Source organism: Leptodactylus fuscus, chromosome 5 (genome assembly GCF_031893055.1).
Source record: "Leptodactylus fuscus isolate aLepFus1 chromosome 5, aLepFus1.hap2, whole genome shotgun sequence".
Lineage (NCBI taxonomy): Eukaryota > Metazoa > Chordata > Amphibia > Anura > Leptodactylidae > Leptodactylus > Leptodactylus fuscus.
The window spans coordinates 215599010-215626365 of record NC_134269.1 but is presented as its reverse complement, the minus strand read 5'-3'; the positions used below and the strand labels follow the sequence as shown (position 1 = coordinate 215626365).

Here is a 27356-nt window from a genome sequence, read left to right as displayed (position 1 = left end):
ACATATTTAAACAGTGTTTTTTCTCGAACATTAAAATATTACGGGTTGGGCAAGTTAATCCAGGGTTTTATACTGACTGACAGCTTGTTGTCATGAAGAAATGTTTTCCCCTGACATGGTGCAATTGGCATAAGCCTCATGTTTTTTTTTTTTTTCATCTTCTTCAGAATCAACACTATAGGGATATAGGTTGGACTTGATGGACCAGTGTATTCATCCAACTCCATTTACTATGTAACTGTATATCTGAATACACACATGACACACTGATCTCCACTTAACCATTTAGTGACAAAAAAACCAGTTGGTCAGAAACATATAGTCAATGATTCAGGAGCAAAAGTGATTCAATAGCGGAAAAGTATGAAACAAGAAAGAAAGGAGAACACTCACCAAATCTTCCTGAGAATTCTTATACCGTATTATTGCTATAAAAGAAATGACAGCAATAATGGAAGAGATACTCTCGATACAACGTTCTATAGGGGAAACTGTGGGTCATAAATACTGAGTGGGGGCACTGACAGTGGATGGTACAGATGGGATAAAACTGATGGTTGTGTAGAGACAATGTACAGGTAGAGGCTTATGCTGAGCTTTTGCACCATGGCTGTGAGCCTGTACTTTGGCCTTTGCCTAAAAATACTGAAGTTTTTAAGATAAACCTTTAAGGGAAGAAATACAGTCTATACTAAAGATCAGATGACTATTCATTTTGTCCAGTGGTCATACTTGCAGGTCACATGCTTAAATAACAAAAACATAATTGTAATCTAGAACATTTGTGATCACCGTGCCTTTTTTCACTATTTTGCGCTACAAGCATTTGTGGACTGATAGAATCTTTCTTTGGTAATGGTATGGGTTACATAACATATTTGGGCAATATAAATCAAGATTCGACAACTAGGGTAAATATAATTTTCTGTGAGGTTTTTCTGCGGACATTTGTAGTAGTATACAGTATCTGTGCTTCATGCGCCGGATAAACAATTACAAAATGTTGCAAGTCCAAATTTTGTAATAGTTATAAAATGATATGTTTGTATCACAGTCCTATGTATTATTAAACTTATGTGATGAGATTTATCATGCTTATTAGATAAACATTTGTTAAGTATTTTAATCTATAATATCAAAGTTACTTATAAATATATTAGAAAACAAATAATAATAATAATAATAATAATAATAATAATAGTATTGGTTGTCTTTAATTTACAGAAAATAATGATGTTTAATAATGTTGTAGGAATCATCTTTATATCATATTCAGTTTTTTAGGCGGAGAAAATAAGATATAACCTCAAATAAAAAATAGAGGACAAATATTTAAAAAATGTAAACAAACTTCATAAAAATATATCTTTGTACTGTTTTTCAGAAAAATATAATATAAAATATATAATATAATAATATATTAATTATATATATATATATATATATATATATATACATAATATATTTATGCAATAAAGCTTTTTAATAAAAAAAATATAAGTTTTAAGTTTACTTATGATTTTAAATTAAAATATTTTATATATATCAAATTCTCCAAATTCAGTTTTCATAGGCTTCATAGGCTTTAGTATTAAAAGCATGAACCTTTGTCAAGTTTATATTATTTTTCATAAATATTTCCCTTTCTTATTAAGTCATTAGTTTACAAAATAAAAATTAAATAAAAAGTAAAATTAATACAGTTAAGAAACTGAATTTTAAATTATATTTATATAGATTATTTTTAAGTAAATCCCATAGTATTTTTTATTAAAAACTCTAAGATTATTACCTACATAGAATTATTTATTTGAAAATATCAATATAATAAAATAATATCTATTTATTGTGCACAAATTTTATAAAACCATAAAACATTACTTTTTAAACTTTGGTACAAAGGTTTCAATAAAGTAATACATATTTAAGCATATTGGAGAAAAATTGTAAATAATTATCCAAAACTGCAGTTCCTCACTTTTACCTCAGAGCGCCGCTGTTTAACCAATAAGTAAAAGAAAAGAAAATAGAATTTCCCTGGTGATATCAGTATTCATACACTGCAGAGCTGCAAGAACCTCAGACACTTGGATTCTCTCTACAGAAAATGCAGGACATTGGATTTTATTAGGAATTAAGGAATTTTAGGACATTGGATGACAACATCAGACCATCTAAATCTGCAGAAATCAGGAGCAGCAATGAAATCAATTGAACAAATTTACAAAGGACTCAGATGGCAAGTAACAATCTCTCTCTTATTTTCTTGGCTGTGCCATTCAGTCTCTGGGCAGATTCATTATTCTATTGTAGAAGAAATGAGGAAAGACTCTGTTATAGCAAATATTGCAGATGACCTTGGATTAGATATTAAGCAGCTCTCATCTAGAAAACTGAGGATTGTATCCAGAGACTCAGAGAGATATTTCTATGTAAATCTAGATAATGGGAATCTGTATATTAAGGACAGGATAGACAGAGAGACATTGTGTCGGGCAGAAGCTTCATGTTTCCTAGTTTTTGATGCTGTGGTGGAAAATCCATTCAATATTGTTAAGATAAAGGTAGAAATTCAAGATATAAATGATAATTCTCCAGTGTTCTTTCGGGATGAAGTCACATTAAAAACAATTGAATTAACATCAGCAGGAACCAGATTTGCTTTACATACAGCAGAAGATCCAGATATTGGCTCTAATTCTGTCCAGACATATAAGCTCAGTGATAACCAGTATTTTACTCTGAATGAAGACAGAAATCCAGATGGCAGTACATTTCTAGAGCTTGTCCTAGAGAAGCCATTAGACAGAGAGACACAGAGTCTTCATGAGCTCATACTAACAGCTATGGATGGAGGGAAACCTATGAGATCTGGAACTGCTGTAATAAGGATCATTGTTACTGATGTTAATGATAATTTCCCAGTATTCACACAGTCTGTATATAAAGTCAGTGTGAATGAGAATACTCCAGTAAATACTACAATAGTCACTGTGAATTCTACAGACAAGGATGAAGGGGTCAATGGACAGGTCACATATTCCTTTAGCAAGACATCCGGGAATGTCCATCATACAGGAACATTCAGTATAAACCCTGTGACTGGGGACATTAAGATAAATGATAATCTAGATTTTGAACAAATAAAAAATTATGAAATTTCTGTGCAAGCCAAAGATGGAGGTGATCTCATATCCCATTGTAAAGTATTGATAGAAGTCATTGATGAGAATGACAATGTTCCTGAGATATCCATCACCTCATTGTCTAGTCCTATTCCAGAGGATTCTGCTGTGGGTACAATGATAGCTCTGATTGAAATTCATGATAAAGACTCTGGAAAGAATGGAGAAGTGGACTGTAAACTTTCCGAAGATCTACCATTTAGTTTAGTATTATCGTCTGACAATTATTACAGAATTGTTACCACAAGTTCCTTGGACAGAGAGAAGATTTCTAGATATAACATCACCGTTTCAGCCACAGACAGAGGATCTCCTCCACTGTCCAGCAGAAGAATAATAGTTCTAGAAATATCAGACGTCAATGACAACCCACCATCATTTATCAGAAGTACTTATGTGGCCTATGTCCCAGAGAACAATTTACCAGGGTCTTCAATATATAGTATACAAGCCTCTGATCCTGATACTGGAGACAATGCAAAGATATTTTACTCCATCTCCACCTCTAATGTAGAAGATGTTCCAGCGACCGCCTATCTCTCCATCAATATAGAGACTGGGGTCATCTATGCACAAAGATCATTTGACTATGAGCAACATAAAGAGTTTCACATACAGATAAACGCTAGAGACAATGGATCCCCATCTCTAAGCAGCAACGCAACACTACTTATCCATATTGTGGACCAGAATGATAATTCACCAAAGATTCTATACCCATCCCCAGATGGTGGAGGTATGGTGGCTGCTTTCGAAATGGTTCCTTTTGATTCTGAACAAGGTTCCTTAATAACTAAGGTGGTCGCCATAGATCCGGACTCTGGACACAACGCTTGGCTCTCTTATCATTTCTTACAGGTGTCAGAACCTTCTTATTTCATCATCACTCAGCATACTGGAGAAATCAGGACATCTCGTATCTTTCAGGAGAAGGATGTATTGAATCATAAGATAGTGGTGATGGTGAAGGACAATGGAGACCCCTCTCTCTCATCTACAGTCACCCTAAATCTACTTATTGCAAATAATTTCCAACAGGTGGTTCCCAGGTTCACTGAACAAGTGATTGAAGAGAATCCACAATCTAATCTACAGTTCTACTTGATCATCGCTCTTGGATTAATTTCCCTGCTATTTATTATCACTGTCATGTTAGTCACTATCTCAAAGTGCAAGAAATCGGAGCCAGTCCCAATGTTCAGTGACCTCAGTTCACATTTATATCCTCCAGTTGATCCCAGAATCCTTTCTCAGTATGGAGGTGGGACATTGACATTTCCTTACTCATACAACGTCTGTGTGGGGTTTGATGCCAATGAAAGTGACTTTACTTACATGAAACCAAACCAAGATGTTCCTGTGGATAATCTCATCAATGCTGATGATTCTGGACTTGGGAATGAAAGCGTAAAAGAAGTTTTACCGACATCAGATACACTACAGGTGAGTTTAAATAAAATCCAGGAATATAGTAATGTTTGCATTGTGTTCATATTTATCAAATTTATGCCTCCAGATTGGTGCTTTATTTAGAATGAATCTTCACGAACTATTTGGTACTAAGCCTTTTGTTACCAGGGTTATTTTGGGCCTCAATTCAAAGAGCAATATACAGTATCACTGTTTATAATGCACCTTCTCTTTACCATATTATCATTTACCATAGTTTGTTTTATAAAATCTTAAAGCTTTACCACATTAATGAATCTTAAACGTTCAAATGTTCTAATCTGGATAAGCTGCCCACTCTCTTGACTTTTGTACATTATAATATCATTTCCTTTGTACATATAAGTGTGACTTTGATGCTTACATACTAATAGAGATCACTATTTAGCTGTTACTATAGGTAAGAAGCTTTAGGCTTTCTGCATGACTGGCCAACTTTTCAAAATTAGGATGGTGGACAAGAGGTGGCTATATGAAACAGTGAGCAATAAGAATATACTGTAAGTAGGGTTGAGATTGAGATTTCAGGATTGTTTTAAAATCCGATTTCTGATCATTTTCCATTCGAACCCGATCCCAATGCAAATCAATGGGATTTTTCTCCTCCAATAGGATCCTATTCACTACACAGCATGGAGTCTAAAAATTGAATTCTTTAATTGTTAGACTCCACGCAGTGTAGTGATTAAAAATAAATCCTCTGGCTACTTGTCCCCCCTGGTGTCCACTTACCTGCACACATCGCTGCCGCTGCTCCGGTCCCCATTCCTCTTCTTGCCTTGCTGCCCCCACCTGCCAGGTTAGTGTTACAGACCTAGGAAGAAGGCGGGGTTTGTGGCTTAGTAGAGTGTAGGCGAGTACCGGGAGTGGTACTGGGAGGGGTCTGTAACACTAACCTGGGAGGCAGGGGCAGCAAGGCAAGAAGAGGAGTGAGAACAGAAGCAAGAACAGTGGGAATCTGACCAGCAATCCGTGCAGGTAAGTGTTGAATGAATGGATGCGGCCGGCGGTTAAGGGGTTAAGCTGTGTGCCGGCTGCATCCATTCATTCTTATGGGACCTAGCTAACATTGTTAGCTTTTTTACAATGCTTGGCCAGTAGCAAAGCATTGTGGGAAATAACCTCCGAACGCGATCCTGCCTAAAAAGATTGGGATCAGAATTCCGACTGCGATTGTGAAATTACTCGATCCCGATCGCTCAACTTTAACTGTAAGGCACAAGTTGGACACAAAGGAACACAACAGCACACAATAGAGATGACCAATACTAGTGATCCACTGACAATGAATTTCCTATAATACTATAATAGGGCCTATTATGTCTTTCTTATGGTTATTGACATATCCTCATATTAAGATTTGCACTTGGCTATAATAGACATATTGCTTAGAAAAACTTACTAAAGTCATAAAGATATTTCACCACAGTTATTCTAATATCTTTATTCATTGCAGTATTACTATAAAATATTGTATGTATACTCCAATTACTACTACCATTACTATTACTTACCTCCTATGTACATCCAAAGGTTTGTTTAAGATTGTAATATACCCAGACACAACAGGGTTCTACGAAACCAGACTTAAGTTACCCTAGAACGTTTAGGTGATCTGCGTTCTGTTCAGCTGACCTCTACAAAGTTTCCATATTTTGCCCGTAGAACTGACCCTATTATGATTGTCTGGGAGCAGCTATGTAATAATATAATAATTAAGAGAATATTTTTTTTTTTTTTTTTTTGGCTTTTGTGTTTAATTATACCATATAAGCTTGACTTCATATTGTCTCATAACCTTAGGTAATAAAAGTTTGTCGATCAATTTTAAAGGATATTTCTAAAGATCAGTTATGGAATGTTTAAAACGATAATATGATTTGGGAAGAAAATGTTTTATTGATCTGAAGATACATTTTTAATTCTTGTTTTAAAAATTCTAAAAAAAAGTAGAAAATGAATTAAAAGATACTAAATAATAATTAATAAACCTACAAAATATCCGTCTTGGTATAAGAATCTATCAATATACTTAAAGGAATTTATTAAATCTTACTAATTCTATAGATACATAAAATATCAATATGGATTTATAGCTTTATTTTACATATATGCATGCTTATGTCTAAATTTAGTATTAAAAACTTATTTCAAAATACGTATTATAAATTAGAAACTTGTTTAAAAAATTATGCAAGATTGAAATGCTAAAAAAAATAAATTCTAGACCGCAGTTCCTTATTTTCACCTCAGAGCGCCGCTGTTTAACCAGTAAGGAAATCCACTGGTGTTTTCCTTACTCACACACACTGCAGATCAGCCATTTTCTGGATTCCTTCTTTCATAAGGATTCATCAGAACATTTGCTGCTCTCTGGACACAAACACTTTGGATTATCAATAGAGATTTTCAGAACATTATTTTTGGAAGAATTGAGAAGCTGATGACTAGGATGGATCCTAATACAGAGAAATATAAAGGACTCGGATGGCAAGTAACAATCTCTCTCTTGTTTTCTTGGCTGTGTCATTCAGTCTCTGGGCAGATTCATTATTCTATTGTAGAAGAAATGAGGAAAGACTCTGTTATAGCAAATATTGCTGATGACCTTGGATTAGATATTAAGCAGCTCTCATCTAGAAAACTGAGGATTGTTTCCAGAGACTCAGAGAGATATTTCTATGTAAATCTGGATAATGGGAATCTATATACAAAGGACAGGATAGACAGAGAGACATTGTGTGCGGCAGAACCTATTTGCTTCCTAATATTTGATGCAGTAGTAGAAAATCCATTCAATATTTTTAAGATTAAAATAGAAATTCAGGATATTAATGATAATTCTCCAAGATTTTATCATGAAACCTTTACTGTTGAGATGATAGAATCTACTGCACCAGGAACTAGGTTTGCTTTGCAGAATGCAGAAGATCCAGATATTGGTAGTAATTCTATACAATCCTACAAGCTCAGTGATAACCAGTATTTTACACTGAGTGAGAAGATCAGCAATGATGGGAGTAAATCTCCAGAGCTTGTCTTAGAGAAAACCTTGGATAGAGAAAATCTAAACATCCATAGTCTGATTCTTACAGCTATGGATGGTGGAAATCCTACAAGGTCTGGAACTACAGTAATTCAAGTTATTGTCACTGATGTCAATGATAATTTTCCAGTATTTTCTCATGAAGTCTATAAAATCAGTATAGAAGAAAACATCCCAGTGAATACTATAATAACTACTGTAACTGCTACTGATAGAGATGAGGGAGTCAATGGGCAAATCATATATTCTTTCAGTAAAACATCTAAAAATATGAACCATAACATTTTCAGTATTGATCCTGCTAATGGAGAAATTAAAATAGAAAAACATCTAGATTTTGAGCTAGGAAAGAATTATGAACTTAATGTGCAAGCCAAGGACGGAGGAGGTCTTGTGTCCCATTGTAAAGTATTGATAGAAGTCATAGATGTGAATGATAATGTCCCTCAGATATCCCTCACCTCATTATCTAGTCCTATTCCGGAGGACTCTGCTGTGGGTACAATGATAGCGCTGATCGAGGTTCATGATAAAGACTCTGGAAAGAATGGAGAAGTGGACTGTAAACTTTCAGAAGATCTACCATTTAGTTTAATATTATCATCTGACAATTATTACAGAATTGTTACCACAAGTTCCTTGGACAGAGAGACGGTTTCTAGATATAACATCACAGTTTCAGCTTCTGACAGAGGATCTCCTCCATTGTCCAGTATAAAGACAATCACACTGGAGATATCAGATGTCAATGACAACCCACCATCTTTTATCAGAAGTACTTACGTGGCCTATGTCCCAGAGAACAATTTACCGGGGTCCTCAATATATAGTATACAAGCCTCTGATCCTGATACTGGAGACAATGCAAAGATATTTTACTCCATCTCCACCTCTAATGTAGAAGATGTTCCAGCGACCTCCTATCTCTCCATCAATATAGAGACTGGGGTCATCTATGCACAAAGATCATTTGACTATGAGCAACATAAAGAGTTTCACATACAGATAAATGCTAGAGACAATGGATCTCCATCTCTAAGCAGCAACGCAACACTACTTATCCATATTGTGGACCAGAACGATAATTCACCAAAGATTCTATACCCATCTCCAGATGGTGGAGGTATGGCGGCCGCATTTGAAATGGTCCCTTTTGATTCCGAACAAGGATCCTTAATAACTAAGGTGGTCGCCATAGATCCGGACTCTGGACACAACGCTTGGCTCTCTTATCATTTCTTACAGGTGTCAGAACCTTCTTATTTCGTCATCACTCAGCATACTGGAGAAATCAGGACATCTCGTATCTTTCAGGAGAAGGATGTATTGAATCATAAGATAGTGGTGATGGTGAAGGACAATGGAGACCCTTCTCTCTCATCTACAGTCACCCTAAATCTAGTTATTGCAAACAATTTCCAACAGGTGGTTCCCAGGTTCACTGAACAAGTGATTGAAGAGAATCCACAATCTAATCTACAGTTCTACTTGATCATCGCTCTTGGATTAATTTCCCTGCTATTTATTATCACTGTGATGTTGGTCACTATCTCAAAGTGCAAGAAATCGGAGCCAGTCCCAATTTTCAGTGACCTCAGTTCACATTTATATCCTCCAGTTGATCCCAGAATCCTTTCTCAGTATGGAGGTGGGACATTGACATTTCCTTACTCATACAACGTCTGTGTGGGGTTTGATGCCAATGAAAGTGACTTTACTTACATGAAACCAAACCAAGATGTCCCTGTAGATAATCTCATCGATGCTGATGATTCTGGACTTGGGAATGAAAGCGTAAAAGAAGCTTTACCGACATCAGATACACTACAGGTGAGTTTATCTAAAAATATAAACTTTTACATGAATGGTCAATCTTGCTTCAAAAAACTTTGTGAAAATCAATAGTTGAAGCAGTTCTAGACAATTTGTAATATATCTTATCAGAGAAAATATATATTTGTCTTCTTATGAAGCTGTTTTCCTTTTTGCATCTTCTTTCTACATTTATTTCTGAAAACTCTTATATCTATCTTAAGTCAGACAGCACTTCATACGTATCACGTTATATATGACCATAGAAGTCTATGGAAAGGAAAAGACTTGAGATATAACAGAAACTTCCTATTAAACTGTTTTATCAGTCTAAGTGTGTCATATCAATACAGGTCAGTAATTCTGAATGTTCCTGGGATTATTTGTGAGTGTTAAAGAGAGAGTTATGGAGTCGATTATCCTCTTCTTACTGATTGAAATGATCTTTATCAGATCTGGGAGAACTGTAAGCTACAGATGAAACCTTGAAAAGTCAAAATCGGGGGTTTGATATGGTAAAGATCACAGTCACAATGAAAAGTAACTGAAGATAGAATAATCTTTAAGGGGCATATTATTCTGGGAATTATTTTTTTACACAATATATCTAAAACAATTTGGGACACAAAATCACCGACAGGTCCTTAGAATTGGGGGTTTAGTATCCCAAATCACCCTGTTATAATGTAAACCATGGCCATATTAAAAATAAAAAACTTTGTACTCACCCTGCCATTGTACTCCTCATGTAGTTCTTCAATAAAGCCAGAGAACTACACCCCGACTTCAATGCGACTGTGACTTCAATTATAACAGGGCGATTTGGTAAACTTAACCCCAAGTCTATAAGGACCCGTGAGTGGTTCAGTGTCCCAAATAGACCTGATAGTTTCCCTTTAATACAGGTAATTCAATCTTTTTCAATAAGTCTCCAAAAAATGGATTCATGATTTATCCATGGTCACCTCTCCATTCACTTGTCTCTTGGCTGTGGCATCTAGTGGCCACCTTAAATGGCTTTAATATGTAATGTATACAGATCTAAATATTATTATACCACCAGTGATGTGGACTTTCTGGTTGCTTCACTGGGCCTATAATAATACTTTGTTAGGTATTTTTCTGCTTTCTTTTTGATTTTTAGTCCCTTTTGGTATTTGTTTATATTACTCTAAAACTCTGGACTGCACTCAGGATTCAATAAAAGGAGTTACCCCGATTTTATTCTTAGCCCTGTCTATAATATATGCATATTTTTTTGAGTAAAGAGCTAGAGGAAGTATAAGGATGTCTGTATTTTAGTGTGAACCTAGTGACAACTTGGTCACCTACTGTATTACATCATGAGATCCTCCTTTCAATGTTTCATTTGTACAGATCATTTATGGTTATCCGCAATTTCTTCTGGAGATAGCGCTTGACCATCAGCATTTCCTGAAGCTTGCACGCGTGGTCAGATATAATTGGGCCTAATTTGGTATAGAAAAATGGTTGACCAGGCTCAAATTGAATTTTCATTCCAAGGAATGGCACTGCATGCACCGGCTGTCCTCTAGAAGCTTATACCTTGGTTGCTATGGAAATGGGGGTTAAAACTGTGTATATGTCAGTGAGGCTACAAATGAAGGACCTGTAAGTTTGATCAGATGATAGGAGTTATCACACGTGATATGGAGGAGGCTCTTGATGCAGAATCTACGGATGCTATATTTGCTTTTGTAAATATATCAACAACATTATGTCCTAGAGACAGTATCAGACCGGGGTGCCTGGGGCCTACCAGTAAAATTCATTCTGGGGGTCTACGTTACATGTATGTAAAATATATTACCTGATAATTGTTTGCAAATTCCTAAATATCACCAAAAGAAAAGTATTTTCTAGTAGTTTCTTGCTGCCTAGTCCTTGTCTCAGATTGTTGCTGTACTTGGGGTCCTCTCAGTAATCTACTGTCTGGCTCTTGCCTTGAACTAGGGCCTGCTTAGCTCTGTCTGATATGTCCCCACACCGCAGCAAGGCCACAGGCAGCAGCAAGACACTTCATGATGATTGGTTATTGGAAATCCCTGCAGTGTGCTTGAGAAGATGGGCCCAAGGAGGAAGGATACGGTTTGGCCTGACTCTGTGCCTACATGTGATCTCTGCTGCCCAATGTGTGTACAGTATACAAAAATAAACCAGTAGTTTCCTAAATAATCCAACCTGTATATTATATAGATGCATAGTCTGGTTCAGATGTTGTTTGATCTAAATGAAGTACAATGAATGTGTTGTGTAGGCCATGGTGAGCTGGGGGCCCACCTGGTCCAGATACCAGTTGGGTGGTTCCCTTGTTTATCCATGGGCCAGCCTGACCCTACCTGAAAACTGTTCTAAACCCTTGAGAAGCGCCTGAGGTATCTCTGTGCCAAACTCAGTGCAGTAGATGCAAGTAGTGGATGCTAGCTGGGGTACAGAAACAAGGGGCCACCCTGTAATAACTAATGTGTTTAGATAAAACTGTAAGATTGTAAACTAAAGCTTTAACCTCAGTTGATGTGAATCCTAGCTATTCCCTGGTAGTAAATAATACTGTACATCATAACCTTGCAAATATCCTCTTTCCCTATGTATATAGAGGTATGTGTGAGAGTTCTATGTAAGGGTCTGTGTAGGGTTTCCTTTCATGGTTTATGTAACATAAGTACAACTTGTACACACATTCGTTAATATCGATTGGTCTGGTTTGATTATTTCAATACTATAATTTTATCATATACATGTATGTATAAAACTAAATAACATGAAGTACAGTTTAAGCCCACACCAATAATATTATAGAAATAGGACAGAAAAATGTTTCTTAATTAACTGATTAACTTGTTCAAATGCAACTTTGGTAGAAGCTTTTTTAGATCTGTTCATATAAAATAAAGTAAATATAAATAAATATAAATGATAATAGATATTACTATATATAATATATATATTTATCAATATATGACCTGGTATTTAGAATTCTAAATTAAAAGTTTAATTTAATTAGTTTTCACAACTCTATAAAAATCTAATTCTGCAATGAAATGCTAAAATAGAAATCTAGATTGCAGTTCCTCACTTTCACCTCAGAGCGCCGCTGTTTAACCAATAAAAAGAGAAATTCAGAACTGGGGATCTACTGGTGATTTTCTTACACACTCACACACTGCAGATCTGCACAAGGAGACGCAGACATTCTCTGGATTCTTTCTACATTATTTTATAAACGACTGCTTTTATATTTTCTTCAACTCTCTGGATTACCAATATTCATTTTCCTAATATCATTTCTTGGAGAATTCAGAAGGTGATGAAGGAAATAAGACTGAGAATAAAGCAATTTTAGGATCTTGGATTACAACAACAGACCAGCTAAATTTGCAGAAATCAGGAGCAGCAATGACATTAACTGAAGAAATGTACAAAGGACTCGGATGGCAAGTAACAATTTCTCTCTTGTTTTCTTGGCTGTGTCATTCAGTCTCTGGGCAGATTCATTATTCTATTGTAGAAGAAATGAGGAAAGACTCTGTTATAGCAAATATTGCAGACGGCTTTGGATTAGATATTAAGCAGCTCTCATCTAGAAAACTGAGGATTGTATCCAGAGACTCAGACAAATTGTTCTATGTAAATCTAGATAATGGAAACTTGTATGTTCAGGAAAGGATCGACAGAGAGACATTATGCAGAGCAGAAGCTTCATGTTTCCTAACCTTTGATGCTGTGGTTGAAAATCCATTTAATATTGTTAAGATAAAGGTGGAAATTCAGGATATAAATGATAATTCTCCAGCCTTTTATCCTGATGTATTTAGTATAGAGACCATTGAATTAACATCAGTAGGAACCAGATTTGCTTTACATTCTGCAGAGGATCCAGATATTGGTTCTAATTCTGTCCAGACATATAAGCTCAGTGACAACCAGTATTTTACTCTGAATGAAGACAGAAATCCAGATGGCAGTACATTTCTAGAGCTTGTCCAAGAGAAGCCATTAGATAGAGAGACACAGAGTCTTCATGAGCTCATACTAACAGCTATGGATGGAGGGAAACCTATGAGATCCGGAACTGCTGTAATAAGGATCATTGTTACTGATGTTAATGATAATTTCCCAGTATTCACACAGTCAGTATATAAAGTCAGTGTGAATGAGAATACTCCAGTAAATACTACAATAGTCACTGTGAATTCTACAGACAAGGATGAAGGGGTCAATGGACAGGTCACATATTCCTTTAGAAAAACATCAGGAAATGTCCATCATACAGGAACATTCAGTATAAACCCTGTGACTGGGGAGATTAAGATAAATGATAAATTAGATTATGAATTAACAAGAAATTATGAATTATCTGTTCAAGCCAAGGATGGAGGAGGCCTTGTATCCCAATGTAAATTATTGATAGGAGTCATAGATGTGAACGACAATGTTCCTCAGATATCTATTACTTCTGTATCTAGTCCTATTCCAGAGGATTCTGCTGTGGGTACAATGATAGCTCTGATTGAGATTCATGACAAAGACTCTGGAGAGAATGGAGAAGTGGACTGTAAACTTTCGGAAGATCTACCATTTAGTTTAGTATTATCGTCTGACAATTATTACAGAATTGTTACCACAATTTCTTTGGACAGAGAGAAGGTTTCTAGATATAACATCACCATTTCAGCTTCTGACAGAGGATCTCCTCCACTGTCCAGTAGAAGGACAATCACACTGGAGATATCAGACGTCAATGACAACCCACCATCATTTATCAGAAGTACTTATGTGGCCTATGTCCCAGAGAACAATTTACCGGGGTCCTCAATATATAGTATACAAGCCTCTGATCCTGACACTGGAGACAACGCAAAGATATTTTACTCCATCTCCACCTCTAATGCAGAAGATGTTCCAGCAACCTCCTATCTCTCCATCAATGTAGAGACTGGGGTCATCTATGCACAAAGATCATTTGACTATGAGCAACATAAAGAGTTTCACATACAGATAAATGCTAGAGACAATGGATCCCCATCTCTAAGCAGCAACGCAACACTACTTATCCATATTGTGGACCAGAACGATAATTCACCAAAGATTTTATACCCATCCACAGATGGTGGAGGTATGGCGGCCGCATTTGAAATGGTCCCTTTTGATTCTGAACAAGGATCCTTAATAACTAAGGTGGTCGCCATAGATCCAGACTCTGGACACAACGCTTGGCTCTCTTATCATTTCTTACAGGTGTCAGAACCTTCTTATTTCGTCATCACTCAGCATACTGGAGAAATCAGGACATCCCGTATCTTTCATGAGAAGGATGTATTGAATCATAAGATAGTGGTGATGGTGAAGGACAACGGAGACCCCTCTCTCTCATCTACAGTCACCCTAAATCTACTTATTGCAAACAATTTCCAACAGGTGGTTCCCAGGTTCACTGAACAAGTGATTGAAGAGAATCCACAATCTAATCTACAGTTCTACTTGATCATTGCGCTTGGATTAATTTCCCTGCTATTTATTATCACTGTCATGTTGGTCACTATCTCAAAGTGCAAGAAATCGGAGCCAGTCCCAATGTTCAGTGACCTCAGTTCACATTTGTATCCTCCAGTTGATCCCAGAATCCTTTCTCAGTATGGAGGTGGGACATTGACATTTCCTTACTCATACAATGTCTGTGTGGGGTTTGATGCCAATGAAAGTGACTTTACTTACATGAAACCAAACCAAGATGTCCCTGTGGATAATCTGATCGATGCCGATGATTCTGGACTTGGGAATGAAAGCGTAAAAGAAGCTTTACCGACATCAGATACACTACAGGTGAGTTTAAGAAATATAAAATATCATACTTAAGTCTTTGAGAATTGAAAGAATTGTATCATAGCAGTAGGTTCCTTTATCTATCATAGCAGTAGGTTCCTTTATGTATTATAGCAGTAGGTTACTTTAGCTAACTCAAACAAGGTACAATATTTTGCCAATTTAGCTCTTCGTTTTCTGGTTTGATATGGGTAAAATGGCAATCACAATGAAATCAACCTTAACCTCCCAGTGGCATGCTTATTTGGAGATTTTTCTAGATATGATCTTTAATGCATAGGACATGTAAGACTCTTAAAAGAAAGCAAAATTCATCTTTTAATATCAAACATTTGTTTAGCTGTTTCCATATCTCTCTCATAACACATGTAGAGGGGCATACTTGGTTACCTTCCCATTCATTCTCTTCCTTGATGTCAACCAGTGACCACTTCTCCACGTGAGATGAGGGTCAGAGGTTCAGTGCTCTGGGTCATTGTGAATGTCCCACATGTCAACATGCAATACATACAAACAGGTACCTCAAAATAATATACAATAGTGCAAGAACAGAGGAAACATACAAGAAGAAAAATGAAGATATATATATATATATATATATATATATATATATATCAGAATATATACAATCTACCTGTTAAAAACTGATTACTCTAACATGTTTGGTGCCCAACGTGGGGCCCAAACTCTCGACTCTGAAATTATGAGACTGTTGCGATCCCTGGGACTCTCTAACATTAATAATAATTAATATATATTCTGCATAGCCAGATCTGTGCACAGTAGGTCTTTAAAGTTTCCTTGTTATATTGTCTTCTGCTACGATGCAAAGCCTAATTACTTAGATAATGTTCTTTAGATGAAAATATGTATATTTTCCATTAAGATGTATTTGTACAGAAATATGGTTAGGAAGTGTATTTCTAATAAAGATATGTATATAGACTTTCGTGTATATTCTCGGTATATCTTTATACAAGTAGAACACCAGTGATGTGGACTTTCTGGTTGTGTTCTTTTTGTATTTTTTTTTTTTTTTTTTTTTTTAGTTGTTTGATTTCTCTTAGTCTCTGGTGCTACCTGATATAAAGCCCTAATGCTACAGGCCATTGTCTCAACTTTTTCAGGTTCAGGGCTCCCCTGGAAAAGAAAAATTTCTTTTTTTTTGGTATTTTTGGTGCACGTCCCAGTGGTCTTTGCCTATCTTCCAACCAACTGAATGTCAATGGGTCACATGGCATGTATCTAAGCATTCTGACATTTTAAAATAAAGCGGGCCTGACACTTGAATACTTATAGCCCACAAAACTGTGACGTACTATAAATCCTATGAGAACTAAATCATTAACCTACCCATAAATGGCCAACAAGCTTTTACATGTTTTAGCCAATTATATGTGCAAAATAATAACTTGTTCCATATTTGTATAATTAAGGGTTGAGCGTCTTAATGGCATACAACTTTCTGTTTTGATTTATGTTGATGTTGGAGTGTGGCCAAAATGCACCCCCTTTAACATTTACTAGTGCCCATTAAATAATAATGTTTGTCATAAGCATTGTGACATCGGCATACTATATGTGAACATTGAGGACCAATCACAGGCCTCCTGAGTTTCAGATGTCATTAGGAGGCCAGAAGAGGCCTGATGAAGATGGGGTTCCACACAAAATGATGTAACAGAGCCCAGTAGAGGTGTTTGTTATGTTTACACATCTCCTTGTTATCTTGGTCTTCCAGTTATTATATCCTGGAGTCTGTAGAAATCCAAAAGTATAATAGTGGATCAAAAAATGGGCTTTAGTCCAATCAGAATTTTTAAGAAATTTGTAGAACTTATAATGGACCAAGCTCATTGTGATCATATTCGCTCATCTCTTTTTAGTGCTCTCTTTACAGAGCATCTACCGGGAGAATTAATGGGTGGTCACAACTTCTTATGAGATAACAGTTGATCTCCAGGGATTTCTTAAACTAGTCATTGATCAGTTGACTGCTGGCTCTGTTCTACTGTAAAAATAGGTCATGTATATGGCAATCTTTATAATAACATCCACCATGACACCCAAATTGTTCACTAAAGAGCAAGAAGATCATTCACCAATGCTTCAAATGTATTTATTTCTACACTTAGAAAAGTATTTACTCTAATATCATGGAAATTCTTCCTTAAAGTATTAGAAGAACTCTTGCACATTTCTTCTCTTTTATGTTTTTGTCATAGTAACTTTTCTTATTATCTTTGTAACTTAGATGACGTGGCTGCTGGTTGTACGGTGAGGGGCATGCTAAGATGTCAACTTGACTTTATACTCAGGAAATTCTAGTAGAGGGATGATATTGTAGCGCACATTTGGCGCAAGGCCCTTTCACCATTCTGTGTCTTGCTTACGACACTGTGTGAATGTTGGATTAGAAGGATGGGAGCAGGGTGGGGGCACATTGGCCTGATATATTCATTATAGCCCACACCAGTTTATTGATGTGAGCTGTATTGGATTTCTATGCCAGTACCTAACTGGCGTAGATTTCCATTCTGGTGCTGGAATATGTGGTTGATTTATGAAGAGGCCACAGAGTCTTCATAAGTCTCCCATTACCTTCATAAGACTACATATGATAGGTCAGTCTTAGTAAATCTTCCCCAGAATTCAGAATAATCTTAGAGATTTTCTCCTACCCTCTCATTTCATATGCATGTATAATATTTAGTGAAATATGATCATGTGTATGCGTTATGTAAATATACTATAGATGCAGGTATACAGTACGTAATATATCACAACATTAAATAACAAGAACATGTCAAATCTTAACACAACTTACATAGTGAGAATTCAGCTTAAGTATCTTTAATATTTCATATCCCTAACATTATATATTGCTTTGTCTGGTTGTATCAATGTGATAAAATTATTTTTTTTTTAATATGTTAGCAGGATAACATGATGTGTGCATTCTAATTAATAAAGACTATTAAATAATCAATTAACATGAATCTATTAATATCTATCTAATCTTTCAATTTATAATTAAAACAATATATTTCTAAAAACTACAAAGGTTTAATATCTGATTTATTACTTCTAAAGTAATTGTTCCATTAATCTTAGGTTAGTGTATCCAGATAAGATATATTTAAGATTTAAAATAAAATATTTTCATAACAAAAATATATTTTTAAAATTAAAAAACTTTGATTTCTGATTTATTTCTTCTGAAGCAACCATCAGTCGGCCAGATCTTTTTTTTCTTCAGATTAATAGATAATAGTTCAAATAATATATATTTAATTATATCTGTGCTAATATTTAGAATTTGAAATTAACACATTAATATCTTCAAATTTTTGCTATTTTTTTTTTTTTTTTTTTTAAAATAATTCTGCTATGAAAAGGTAAAATAGAAATCTGGATTGCAGTTCCTCACTTTCACCTCAGAGCGCCGCTGTTTAACCAATAAAAGGAGGAATTCAGAACTGGGGATCTACTGCTGATTTTCTTACACACACACATACTGCAGATCTGAACAAGGAGACACAGACATTGTCTGGATTCTTTCTACCTTATATTATGAATTACTGGATCTAACATTTATATTAACATTTTCTGCAACATTCTGGATTACCAAGGCTCAAAACCTTAATATTATTTCTTGGAGAATTCAAAAGATGACTGAAATGAAACGTGATACAGAGAAATACAAAGGACTCAGATGGCAAGTAACAATCTCTCTCTTATTTTCTTGGCTATGTCATTCAGTCTCTGGGCAGATTCATTATTCTATTGTGGAAGAAATGAGGAAAGACTCTGTTATAGCAAATATTGCAGATGACCTTGGATTAGATATTAAGCAGCTCTCATCTAGAAAACTGAGGATTGTATCCAGAGATTCAGAGAGATATTTCTATGTAAATCTAGATAATGGGAATCTGTATATCAAGGACAGGATAGACAGAGAGACATTGTGTGGGAGAGCAGCTTCATGTTTCCTAACCTTTGATGCTGTGGTTGAAAATCCTTTCAGCATTGTTAAGGTCAAGATAGAGATTCAGGATATAAATGATAATTCTCCAAAATTTTTCTCTGATATATTTAGTGTAGAGACCATTGAATTAACATCAGCAGGAACCAGATTTGCTTTACATTCTGCAGAAGATCCAGATATTGGTTCTAATTCTGTCCAGACATATAAGCTCAGTGACAACCAGTATTTTACACTGAGTGAAGACAGAAATCCAGATGGCAGTACATTTCTAGAGCTTGTCCTAGAGAAGCCATTAGACAGAGAGACACAGAGTCTTCATGAGCTCATACTAACAGCTATGGATGGAGGGAAACCTATGAGATCTGGAACTGCTGTAATAAGGATCATTGTTACTGATGCTAATGATAATTTCCCGATATTCACACAGTCAGTATATAAAGTCAGTGTGAATGAGAATACTCTAGTAAATACTACAATAATCACTGTGAATTCTACAGACAAGGATGAAGGGGTCAATGGACAGGTCACATATTCCTTTAGTAAGACATCAGGGAATGTCCATCATACAGGAACATTCAGTATAAACCCTCTGACTGGAGATATTAAGATAAATGATAATTTGGATTTTGAAGTAACGCAAAATTATGAACTTTCTGTGACAGCAAAGGATGGAGGAGGCCTTGTGTCCCATTGTAAAGTATTGATAGAAGTTGTAGATGAGAATGACAATGTTCCTGAGATATCCCTCACCTCATTATCTATTCCTATTCTGGAGGATTCTGCTGTGGGTACAATGATAGCTCTGATTGAAGTTCATGATAAAGACTCTGGAAAGAATGGAGAAGTGGACTGTAAACTTTCAGAAGATCTACCATTTAGTTTAGTATTATCATCTGACAATTATTACAGAATTGTTACCACAAGTTCCTTGGACAGAGAGAAGGTTTCTAGATATAACATCACCGTTTCAGCTTCTGACAGAGGATTTTCTCCACTGTCCAGTATAAGGACAATCACACTGGAGATATCAGATGTCAATGACAACCCACCATCATTTATCAGAAGTACTTATGTGGCCTATGTCCCAGAGAACAATTTACCAGGGTCTTCAATATATAGTATACAAGCCTCTGATCCTGATACTGGAGACAATGCAAAGATATTTTACTCCATCTCCACCTCTAATGTAGAAGATGTTCCAGCAACCTCCTATCTCTCCATCAATATAGAGACTGGGGTCATCTATGCACAAAGATCATTTGATTATGAGCAACATAAAGAGTTTCACATACAGATAAATGCTAGAGACAATGGATCCCCATCTCTAAGCAGCAACGCAACACTACTTATCCATATTGTTGACCAGAATGATAATTCACCAAAGATTTTATACCCATCCCCAGATGGTGGAGGTATGGCGGCCGCATTTGAAATGGTCCCTTTTGATTCTGAACAAGGATCCTTAATAACTAAGGTGGTTGCCATAGATCCGGACTCTGGACACAATGCTTGGCTCTCTTATCATTTCTTACAGGTGTCAGAACCTTCTTATTTCATCATCACTCAGCATACTGGAGAAATCAGGACATCCCGTAACTTTCAGGAGAAGGATGTATTGAATCATAAGATAGTGGTGATGGTGAAGGACAATGGAGACCCCTCTCTCTCATCTACAGTCACCCTAAATCTACTTATTGCAAACAATTTCCAACAGGTGGTTCCCAGGTTCACTGAACAAGTGATTGAAGAGAATCCACAATCTAATCTACAGTTCTACTTGATCATCGCTCTTGGATTAATCTCCCTGCTATTTATTATCACTGTCATGTTGGTCACTATCTCGAAGTGCAAGAAATCGGAGCCAGTCCCAATGTTCAGTGACCTCAGTTCACATTTGTATCCTCCAGTTGATCCCAGAATCCTTTCTCAGTATGGAGGTGGGACATTGACATTCCCTTACTCATACAACGTCTGTGTGGGGTTTGATGCCAATGAAAGTGACTTTACTTACATGAAACCAAACCAAGATGTCCCTGTGGATAATCTGATCGATGCCGATGATTCTGGACTTGGGAATGAAAGTGTAAAAGAAGCTTTACCGACATCAGATACACTACAGGTGAGTTTAAGAAATATAAAATCTCATACTTAAGTCTTTAAAAACTGAAATAGTTGTATCATAGCAGTAGGTTCCTTTATCTGTGCCAAATAAATCACTTTTATTTGTCAATTTAGCCCAGCTGAACCTTTCACGTTTTGGCTTGAATTAGTTACAGATTGCAATCACAATGAAATTTGAGTGAGAACTTAACATTCAAGATACATATGTATTTGGAGATTTTCTAGATATGATCTTATTTTTATTTTTTAGTTAACGTCTGAAATGTAGCTCTGATAAAGTTATGTGTTACCAATGAATTCTGTAGGTATTACTTTAGTGTATCTTGTAAGTAAATCTATAAACTGATAGATCTACAATGATGTGGACTTTATGGGTGTGTCTTTGGGCCTATAATGATATTGTTATAGTTGCTTTTCCTTTTTTTTTTTTTTTTTACTTTTTTCTTAAACTTTGGTGCTACCTGTTATAAAGTTCCAAAGCCATAGACCAGTGTTTCCCAACCTATTCAGACTCATGGCTTCCATATATATATAAAAAAATTCTTAGATCTGTCCCCACAAATAATTTTTACCAAAACACACAAATCTTCCGAAGGATGCAGATAATGTTGTGTGAAGTCATGTGGTCATTTTCATAACCAGCGTTGTGACCCCCTGGCAGATGTCCAGGGCATCCCAGGGTGCCACGCTACCTCTGCTGGGAATTGCTGCTCTAGGCAGTATATAGGCTTTAATAAAGGTGTTGTCCAATTGGAAATTTTACACATATATGTCATACTATTTAATAGAGAAGAGAAAAAACATTAGGAGAATAATGTGGATGTCAATATTATCCATAAAAAAGGTTTGTCATTACTCCAGGTGAATAGTGACAGAGGTTGTCCAGTTGAGGAAACCATTATATCTTATGTAGTAGGAGACTAAATCTATTGAATGCAGTAACTATGTATGTGAAAGGGGTTGCTTCAAAAAGGCAAAATTTAGTAGTATCACTATAATAACTTATTACATTATATGGACATAGGTGTGAGATTCTCTGCTTAAGACTAGTGTTGAACAAAACTTTTGAATATTGATGATGTTCATCTGACAGTTTTGAGTTAGGCAAACCTTCTTCAGTCTTCACCAGAACCCATATTTTCCCACTCTGGGGACTCTTCTGACCCCAGAGTATAATAGGAAGGCTTGTGGGAGGCACTTTTGGTCCAGGTCTCTTTCGATCTCTTCTGAATGATGTAAGTGACCCATGTGAGGTGTGAGTATTAAGATGTTATAATACCCCATGTGATCACTTAGGACCAATCACAGGCCTCAGCAGTCCTACAGTTCTGCTGACATCATTCAGGAGGCCAGAAAAGGCCTAATAAGGACATGACTCCACATAAGAGGCTATAATGGGGTCCAGGGGAGGTGACTGTTATGTTTACATACCATCCCTTGGCTTCCACTTATTATAGACACCAAAGTATAATAGTAGTTCATGGGTGGCAAATCCCAAAAATTTTGGGTTTCACCAAATCTCTAATGTTTAGAAAATTCATACTAAATCCAGTTCAATATTAACCAGTTCTCATCCCTAATCAAGGCCTTTACACATTAGGTATCTTTTTCTGCATACAATATTATTATATAAGGTTGTAAATTCTTTGCAATGCCTTCTTTACACAGTATATGCAGGGAGAATTAATGGGGGTCACAATTTCTTTGGAGATAAGAGTTGATCACCAGGGATTTCCGAAACTAGCGATTAGAGATCAGAAGACTGCTGGGTCTGTTCTATTGTAGAAAATGTACTTTATATGATACAATCTTTATAATGAAATCCTCAAGTTGTTTGCTAAAGTGCTATAAGGACATTTATCAATGCTCTAGACTTAGAGCATATAAGTCTTTACTTTCAGTTGCAGGAAATCCTAGAAATGCCTCTTTTGAAAGATGGGGGAAGATTTATCAATCCTTCTACTGTTGTCTATTTAAAGATACGGTATTCTGAATTATCTTGCAGATTTTATTTTGACATCTCTTTTTTAAATGCACATATACAGTAGTATTTAGTAAGATGTGATCATGTATATGAGTTTTATTTATCAGCAGCGATTTATTAAATTTTAACTCAGTAAGAATTCAGCTCAAGTTATCTTTGATATTACATTCTACTTCTCTTCTTATATTATATATCAATTTATCTGGAGGTGTTGATGTGATACAATTATTTTAATGTGCTAGTAGGATAATATGCTATATGAACATTCTACTGTAATAGAGGATATTAAGTTAATAGTCTAAAAAAAATTCCTAAACTTTAAAATTTTTGATTTCTGGATAATTTCTTCTGAAGCAACTCTGCTATTAGTTTATTAGAGCGAGATTTGGCTACATGTTTTTATATTTTGAATTCTAAATTAAAATCTTAAAATTATATTGTATATATAAGTAAATAATGTGTTACGTACAGATTAAAAAAACTAATAAAGAAAGGGTAGAAAAAAATGTTTCCTAAAAATATAAACTCTTTCATTTCTAATGAATTTATTCGGAAGCAATCCTGCTAATATTAGCCAATATGATCTCTCTAGCTCCAGATTAAAATATAATCTCTAAATGACGTGTGCCTATATATCTAAGCTTGTATTTAGAATTCTAACTTAAATTATTAATAGATTTAATTTTTACAAATTTATAAACATCTTATTCTGCAATGAAATGCTAAAATAGAAATCTAGATTGCAGTTCATCACTTTCACCTCAGAGCGCCGCTGTTTAACCAATAAAAAGAGGAATTCAGAACTGGGGATCTAGTGCTGATTTTCTTACACACACACACACATACTGCAGATCTGCACAAGGAGACACAGGCAATATCTGGATTCTCTCTACTTATACTGGATCAAATATACATTTTAGTATTTTCTGCAACATTCTGGATTACCAATGCTCAAATTCTTACTATTATTTTTGGACATACAGAAGGTGATGACTGAAATGAAACCTTATGCAGAGAAATACAAAGGACTCAGATGGCAAGTAACAATCTCTCTCTTATTTTCTTGGCTGTGTCATTCAGTCTCTGGGCAGATTCATTATTCTATTGTAGAAGAAATGAGGAAAGACTCTGTTATAGCAAATATTGCAGATGACCTTGGATTAGATATTAAGCAGCTCTCATCTAGAAAACTGAGGATTGTATCCAGAGATTCAGAGAGATATTTCTATGTAAATCTGGATAATGGAAATCTGTATATTAAGGACAGGATAGACAGAGAGACATTGTGTGGGAGAGAAAATACATGCTTCCTAACCTTTGATGCTGTGGTTGAAAATCCTTTCAGCATTGTTAAGATGAAGGTAGAAATTCAGGATATAAATGATAATTCTCCAGCATTTTTTTCTGATGTATTTACTTTAGAAACAATTGAATTAACATCAGCAGGAACCAGATTTGCTTTGCAAATGGCAGAAGATCCAGATATTGGTTCGAATTCTGTCCAGGCATATAAACTCAGTGATAACCAATATTTTACTTTGAATGAAGACAGAAATCCAGATGGCATTACATTTCTAGAGCTTGTCCTAGAGAAGCCATTAGACAGAGAGACACAGAGTCTTCATGAGCTCATACTAACAGCTATGGATGGAGGGAAACCCATGAGATCTGGAACTGCTGTAATAAGGATCATTGTTACTGATGTTAATGATAATTTCCCAGTATTCACACAGTCAGTATATAAAGTCAGTGTGAATGAGAATACTCCAGTAAATACTACAATAGTCACTGTGAATTCTACAGACAAGGATGAAGGGGTCAATGGACAGGTCACATATTCCTTTAGTAAAACATCAGCAAATGTCCATTATACAGGAACATTCAGTATAAACCCTGTGACTGGAGACATTAAGATAAATGATAATCTGGATTTCGAACAAACAAAGAATTATGAAATTTCTGTGCAAGCCAAAGACGGAGGAGGCCTCATATCTCATTGTAAAATATTGATAGAAGTCATAGATGAGAATGACAATGTTCCTGAGATATCCCTCACCTCATTGTCTAGTCCTATTCTGGAGGATTCTGCTGTGGGTACAATGATAGCTCTGATTGAAATTCATGATAAAGACTCTGGAAAGAATGGAGAAGTGGATTGTAAACTTTCGGAAGATCTACCATTTCATTTAGTGTTGTCATCTGACAATTATTACAGAATAGTTACCACAATTTCTTTGGACAGAGAAAAGGTTTCTAGTTATAAGATCACCATTTTAGCCACTGACAGAGGATCTCCTCCACTGTCCAGTAGAAGAATCGTAGTTATAGAATTATCGGATGTCAATGACAACCCACCATCATTTATCAGAAGTACTTATGTGGCCTATGTTCCAGAGAACAATTTACCGGGGTCTTCAATATATAGTATACAAGCCTCTGATCCTGATACTGGAGACAACGCAAAGATATTTTACTCCATCTCCACCTCTAATGTAGACGATGTTCCATCAACGTCCTATCTCTCCATCAATATAGAGACTGGGGTCATCTATGCACAAAGATCATTTGACTATGAGCAACATAAAGAGTTTCACATACAGATAAACGCCAGAGACAATGGATCCCCATCTCTAAGCAGCAACGCAACACTACTTATCCATATTGTTGACCAGAATGATAATTCACCAAAGATTCTATACCCATCCCCAGATGGTGGAGGTATGGCGGCCGCATTTGAAATGGTCCCTTTTGATTCCGAACAAGGTTCCTTAATAACTAAGGTGGTCGCCATAGATCCGGACTCTGGACACAACGCTTGGCTCTCTTATCATTTCTTACAGGTGTCAGAACCTTCTTATTTCATCATCACTCAGCATACTGGAGAAATCAGGACATCTCGTATCTTTCAGGAGAAGGATGTATTAAATCATAAGATAGTGGTGATGGTGAAGGACAATGGAGACCCCTCTCTCTCATCTACAGTCACCCTAAATCTACTTATTGCAAACAATTTCCAACAGGTGGTTCCCAGGTTCACTGAACAAGTGATTGAAGAGAATCCACAATCTAATCTACAGTTCTACTTGATCATCGCTCTTGGATTAATTTCCCTGCTATTTATTATCACTGTCATGTTAGTCACTATCTCAAAGTGCAAGAAATCGGAGCCAGTCCCAATGTTTAGTGACCTCAGTTCACATTCATATCCTCCAGTTGATCCCAGAATCCTTTCTCAGTATGGAGGTGGGACATTGACATTTCCTTACTCATACAATGTCTGTGTGGGGTTTGATGCCAATGAAAGTGACTTTACTTACATGAAACCAAACCAAGATGTCCCTGTGGATAATCTCATCGATGCTGATGATTCTGGACTTGGGAATGAAAATGTAAAAGAAGTTTTACCGACATCAGATACACTACAGGTGAGTTATTTTAGGATGATTTTAAAGATTTTCTTTCACAATGTTCTATGTGTGCTAAACATTATGTTCACCTATATATTTATTTGAAATATGTGCTAGGAAGCTGAAAACAGGGATCAGATTTGTTACTGTAGACAGCAGTAGTACTTTTATGTTAAACTCGTTTTTAGGAGGCCTATGCGTTTTATGAGGTGTCGAAACAAATGGTATCAATTGTCAATATTATAGGGGTTTTCCCATCTCTAGAATCATATTCAAACTTGTAGCTTACAGAGGACCTTTCACTAGGCCTGAAAAGCCCAATGACACCTGATGGCAGCTCAGGGTGATAGCGCATATTAGATGATATACCTATTTTGGCTTTATCGATCTGGTAACATGTCCTATATACGGTAACTGAAGTGTTCTACCCAATACTTTGCTTCATCTTACTCTGTTTGCCAGATATCACAGAATATATCTCCTCAGGGTTTACAGCTACTTTCCTAGGTTTCAGATCATC

At 35.9% G+C, this 27356-nt stretch overlaps 4 protein-coding genes across 11 annotated transcripts in view; all 4 read left to right on the top strand.

Annotated features, from left to right (window-relative positions):
* LOC142204076 (protocadherin gamma-B1-like) overlaps positions 1-27356 on the top strand; it is a 225754-nt gene that overhangs the window by 46752 nt on the left and 151646 nt on the right. Inside the window, exon 1 of one of the 8 annotated variants that reach the window (XM_075275288.1) lies at positions 6830-9510. The exons of 6 other annotated variants lie outside the window; for them this stretch is intronic. In XM_075275288.1, the coding sequence (XP_075131389.1) occupies positions 7078-9510 (2433 nt within the window). In that variant the 5' untranslated portion in view covers positions 6830-7077. Of the gene's footprint in view, positions 1-6829; positions 9511-19118; positions 21444-27356 lie in introns of those variants that run through there. One more of the 8 variants, XM_075275290.1, reaches the window with a different exon arrangement.
* Positions 1-27356, top strand: part of LOC142204086 (protocadherin gamma-B1-like) — a 98057-nt gene that overhangs the window by 12794 nt on the left and 57907 nt on the right. The gene's annotated exons all lie outside the window — the stretch shown is intronic.
* LOC142204189 (protocadherin gamma-B2-like) lies at positions 1987-4718 on the top strand. The gene has a single exon (XM_075275498.1). It carries the CDS (start codon positions 2157-2159, stop codon positions 4716-4718), a length of 2562 nt encoding a protein of 853 aa, XP_075131599.1. The 5' UTR covers positions 1987-2156.
* Positions 13985-15507, top strand: LOC142204109 (protocadherin gamma-B5-like). Its single transcript, XM_075275370.1, has 2 exons — positions 13985-15406; positions 15457-15507. The coding sequence occupies exon 1, from the start codon at positions 14011-14013 to the stop codon at positions 15367-15369; it is 1359 nt and encodes a 452-aa protein (XP_075131471.1). The 5' UTR covers positions 13985-14010; the 3' UTR covers positions 15370-15406; positions 15457-15507.

What these genes read in the sequence shown, in the direction of transcription:
- LOC142204189 (XM_075275498.1), top strand. Translation starts at nt 2,157, where the DNA reads ATGACAACATCAGACCATCTAAATCTGCAGAAATCAGGAGCAGCAATG.
- LOC142204109 (XM_075275370.1), top strand. Translation starts at nt 14,011, where the DNA reads ATGATAGCTCTGATTGAGATTCATGACAAAGACTCTGGAGAGAATGGA.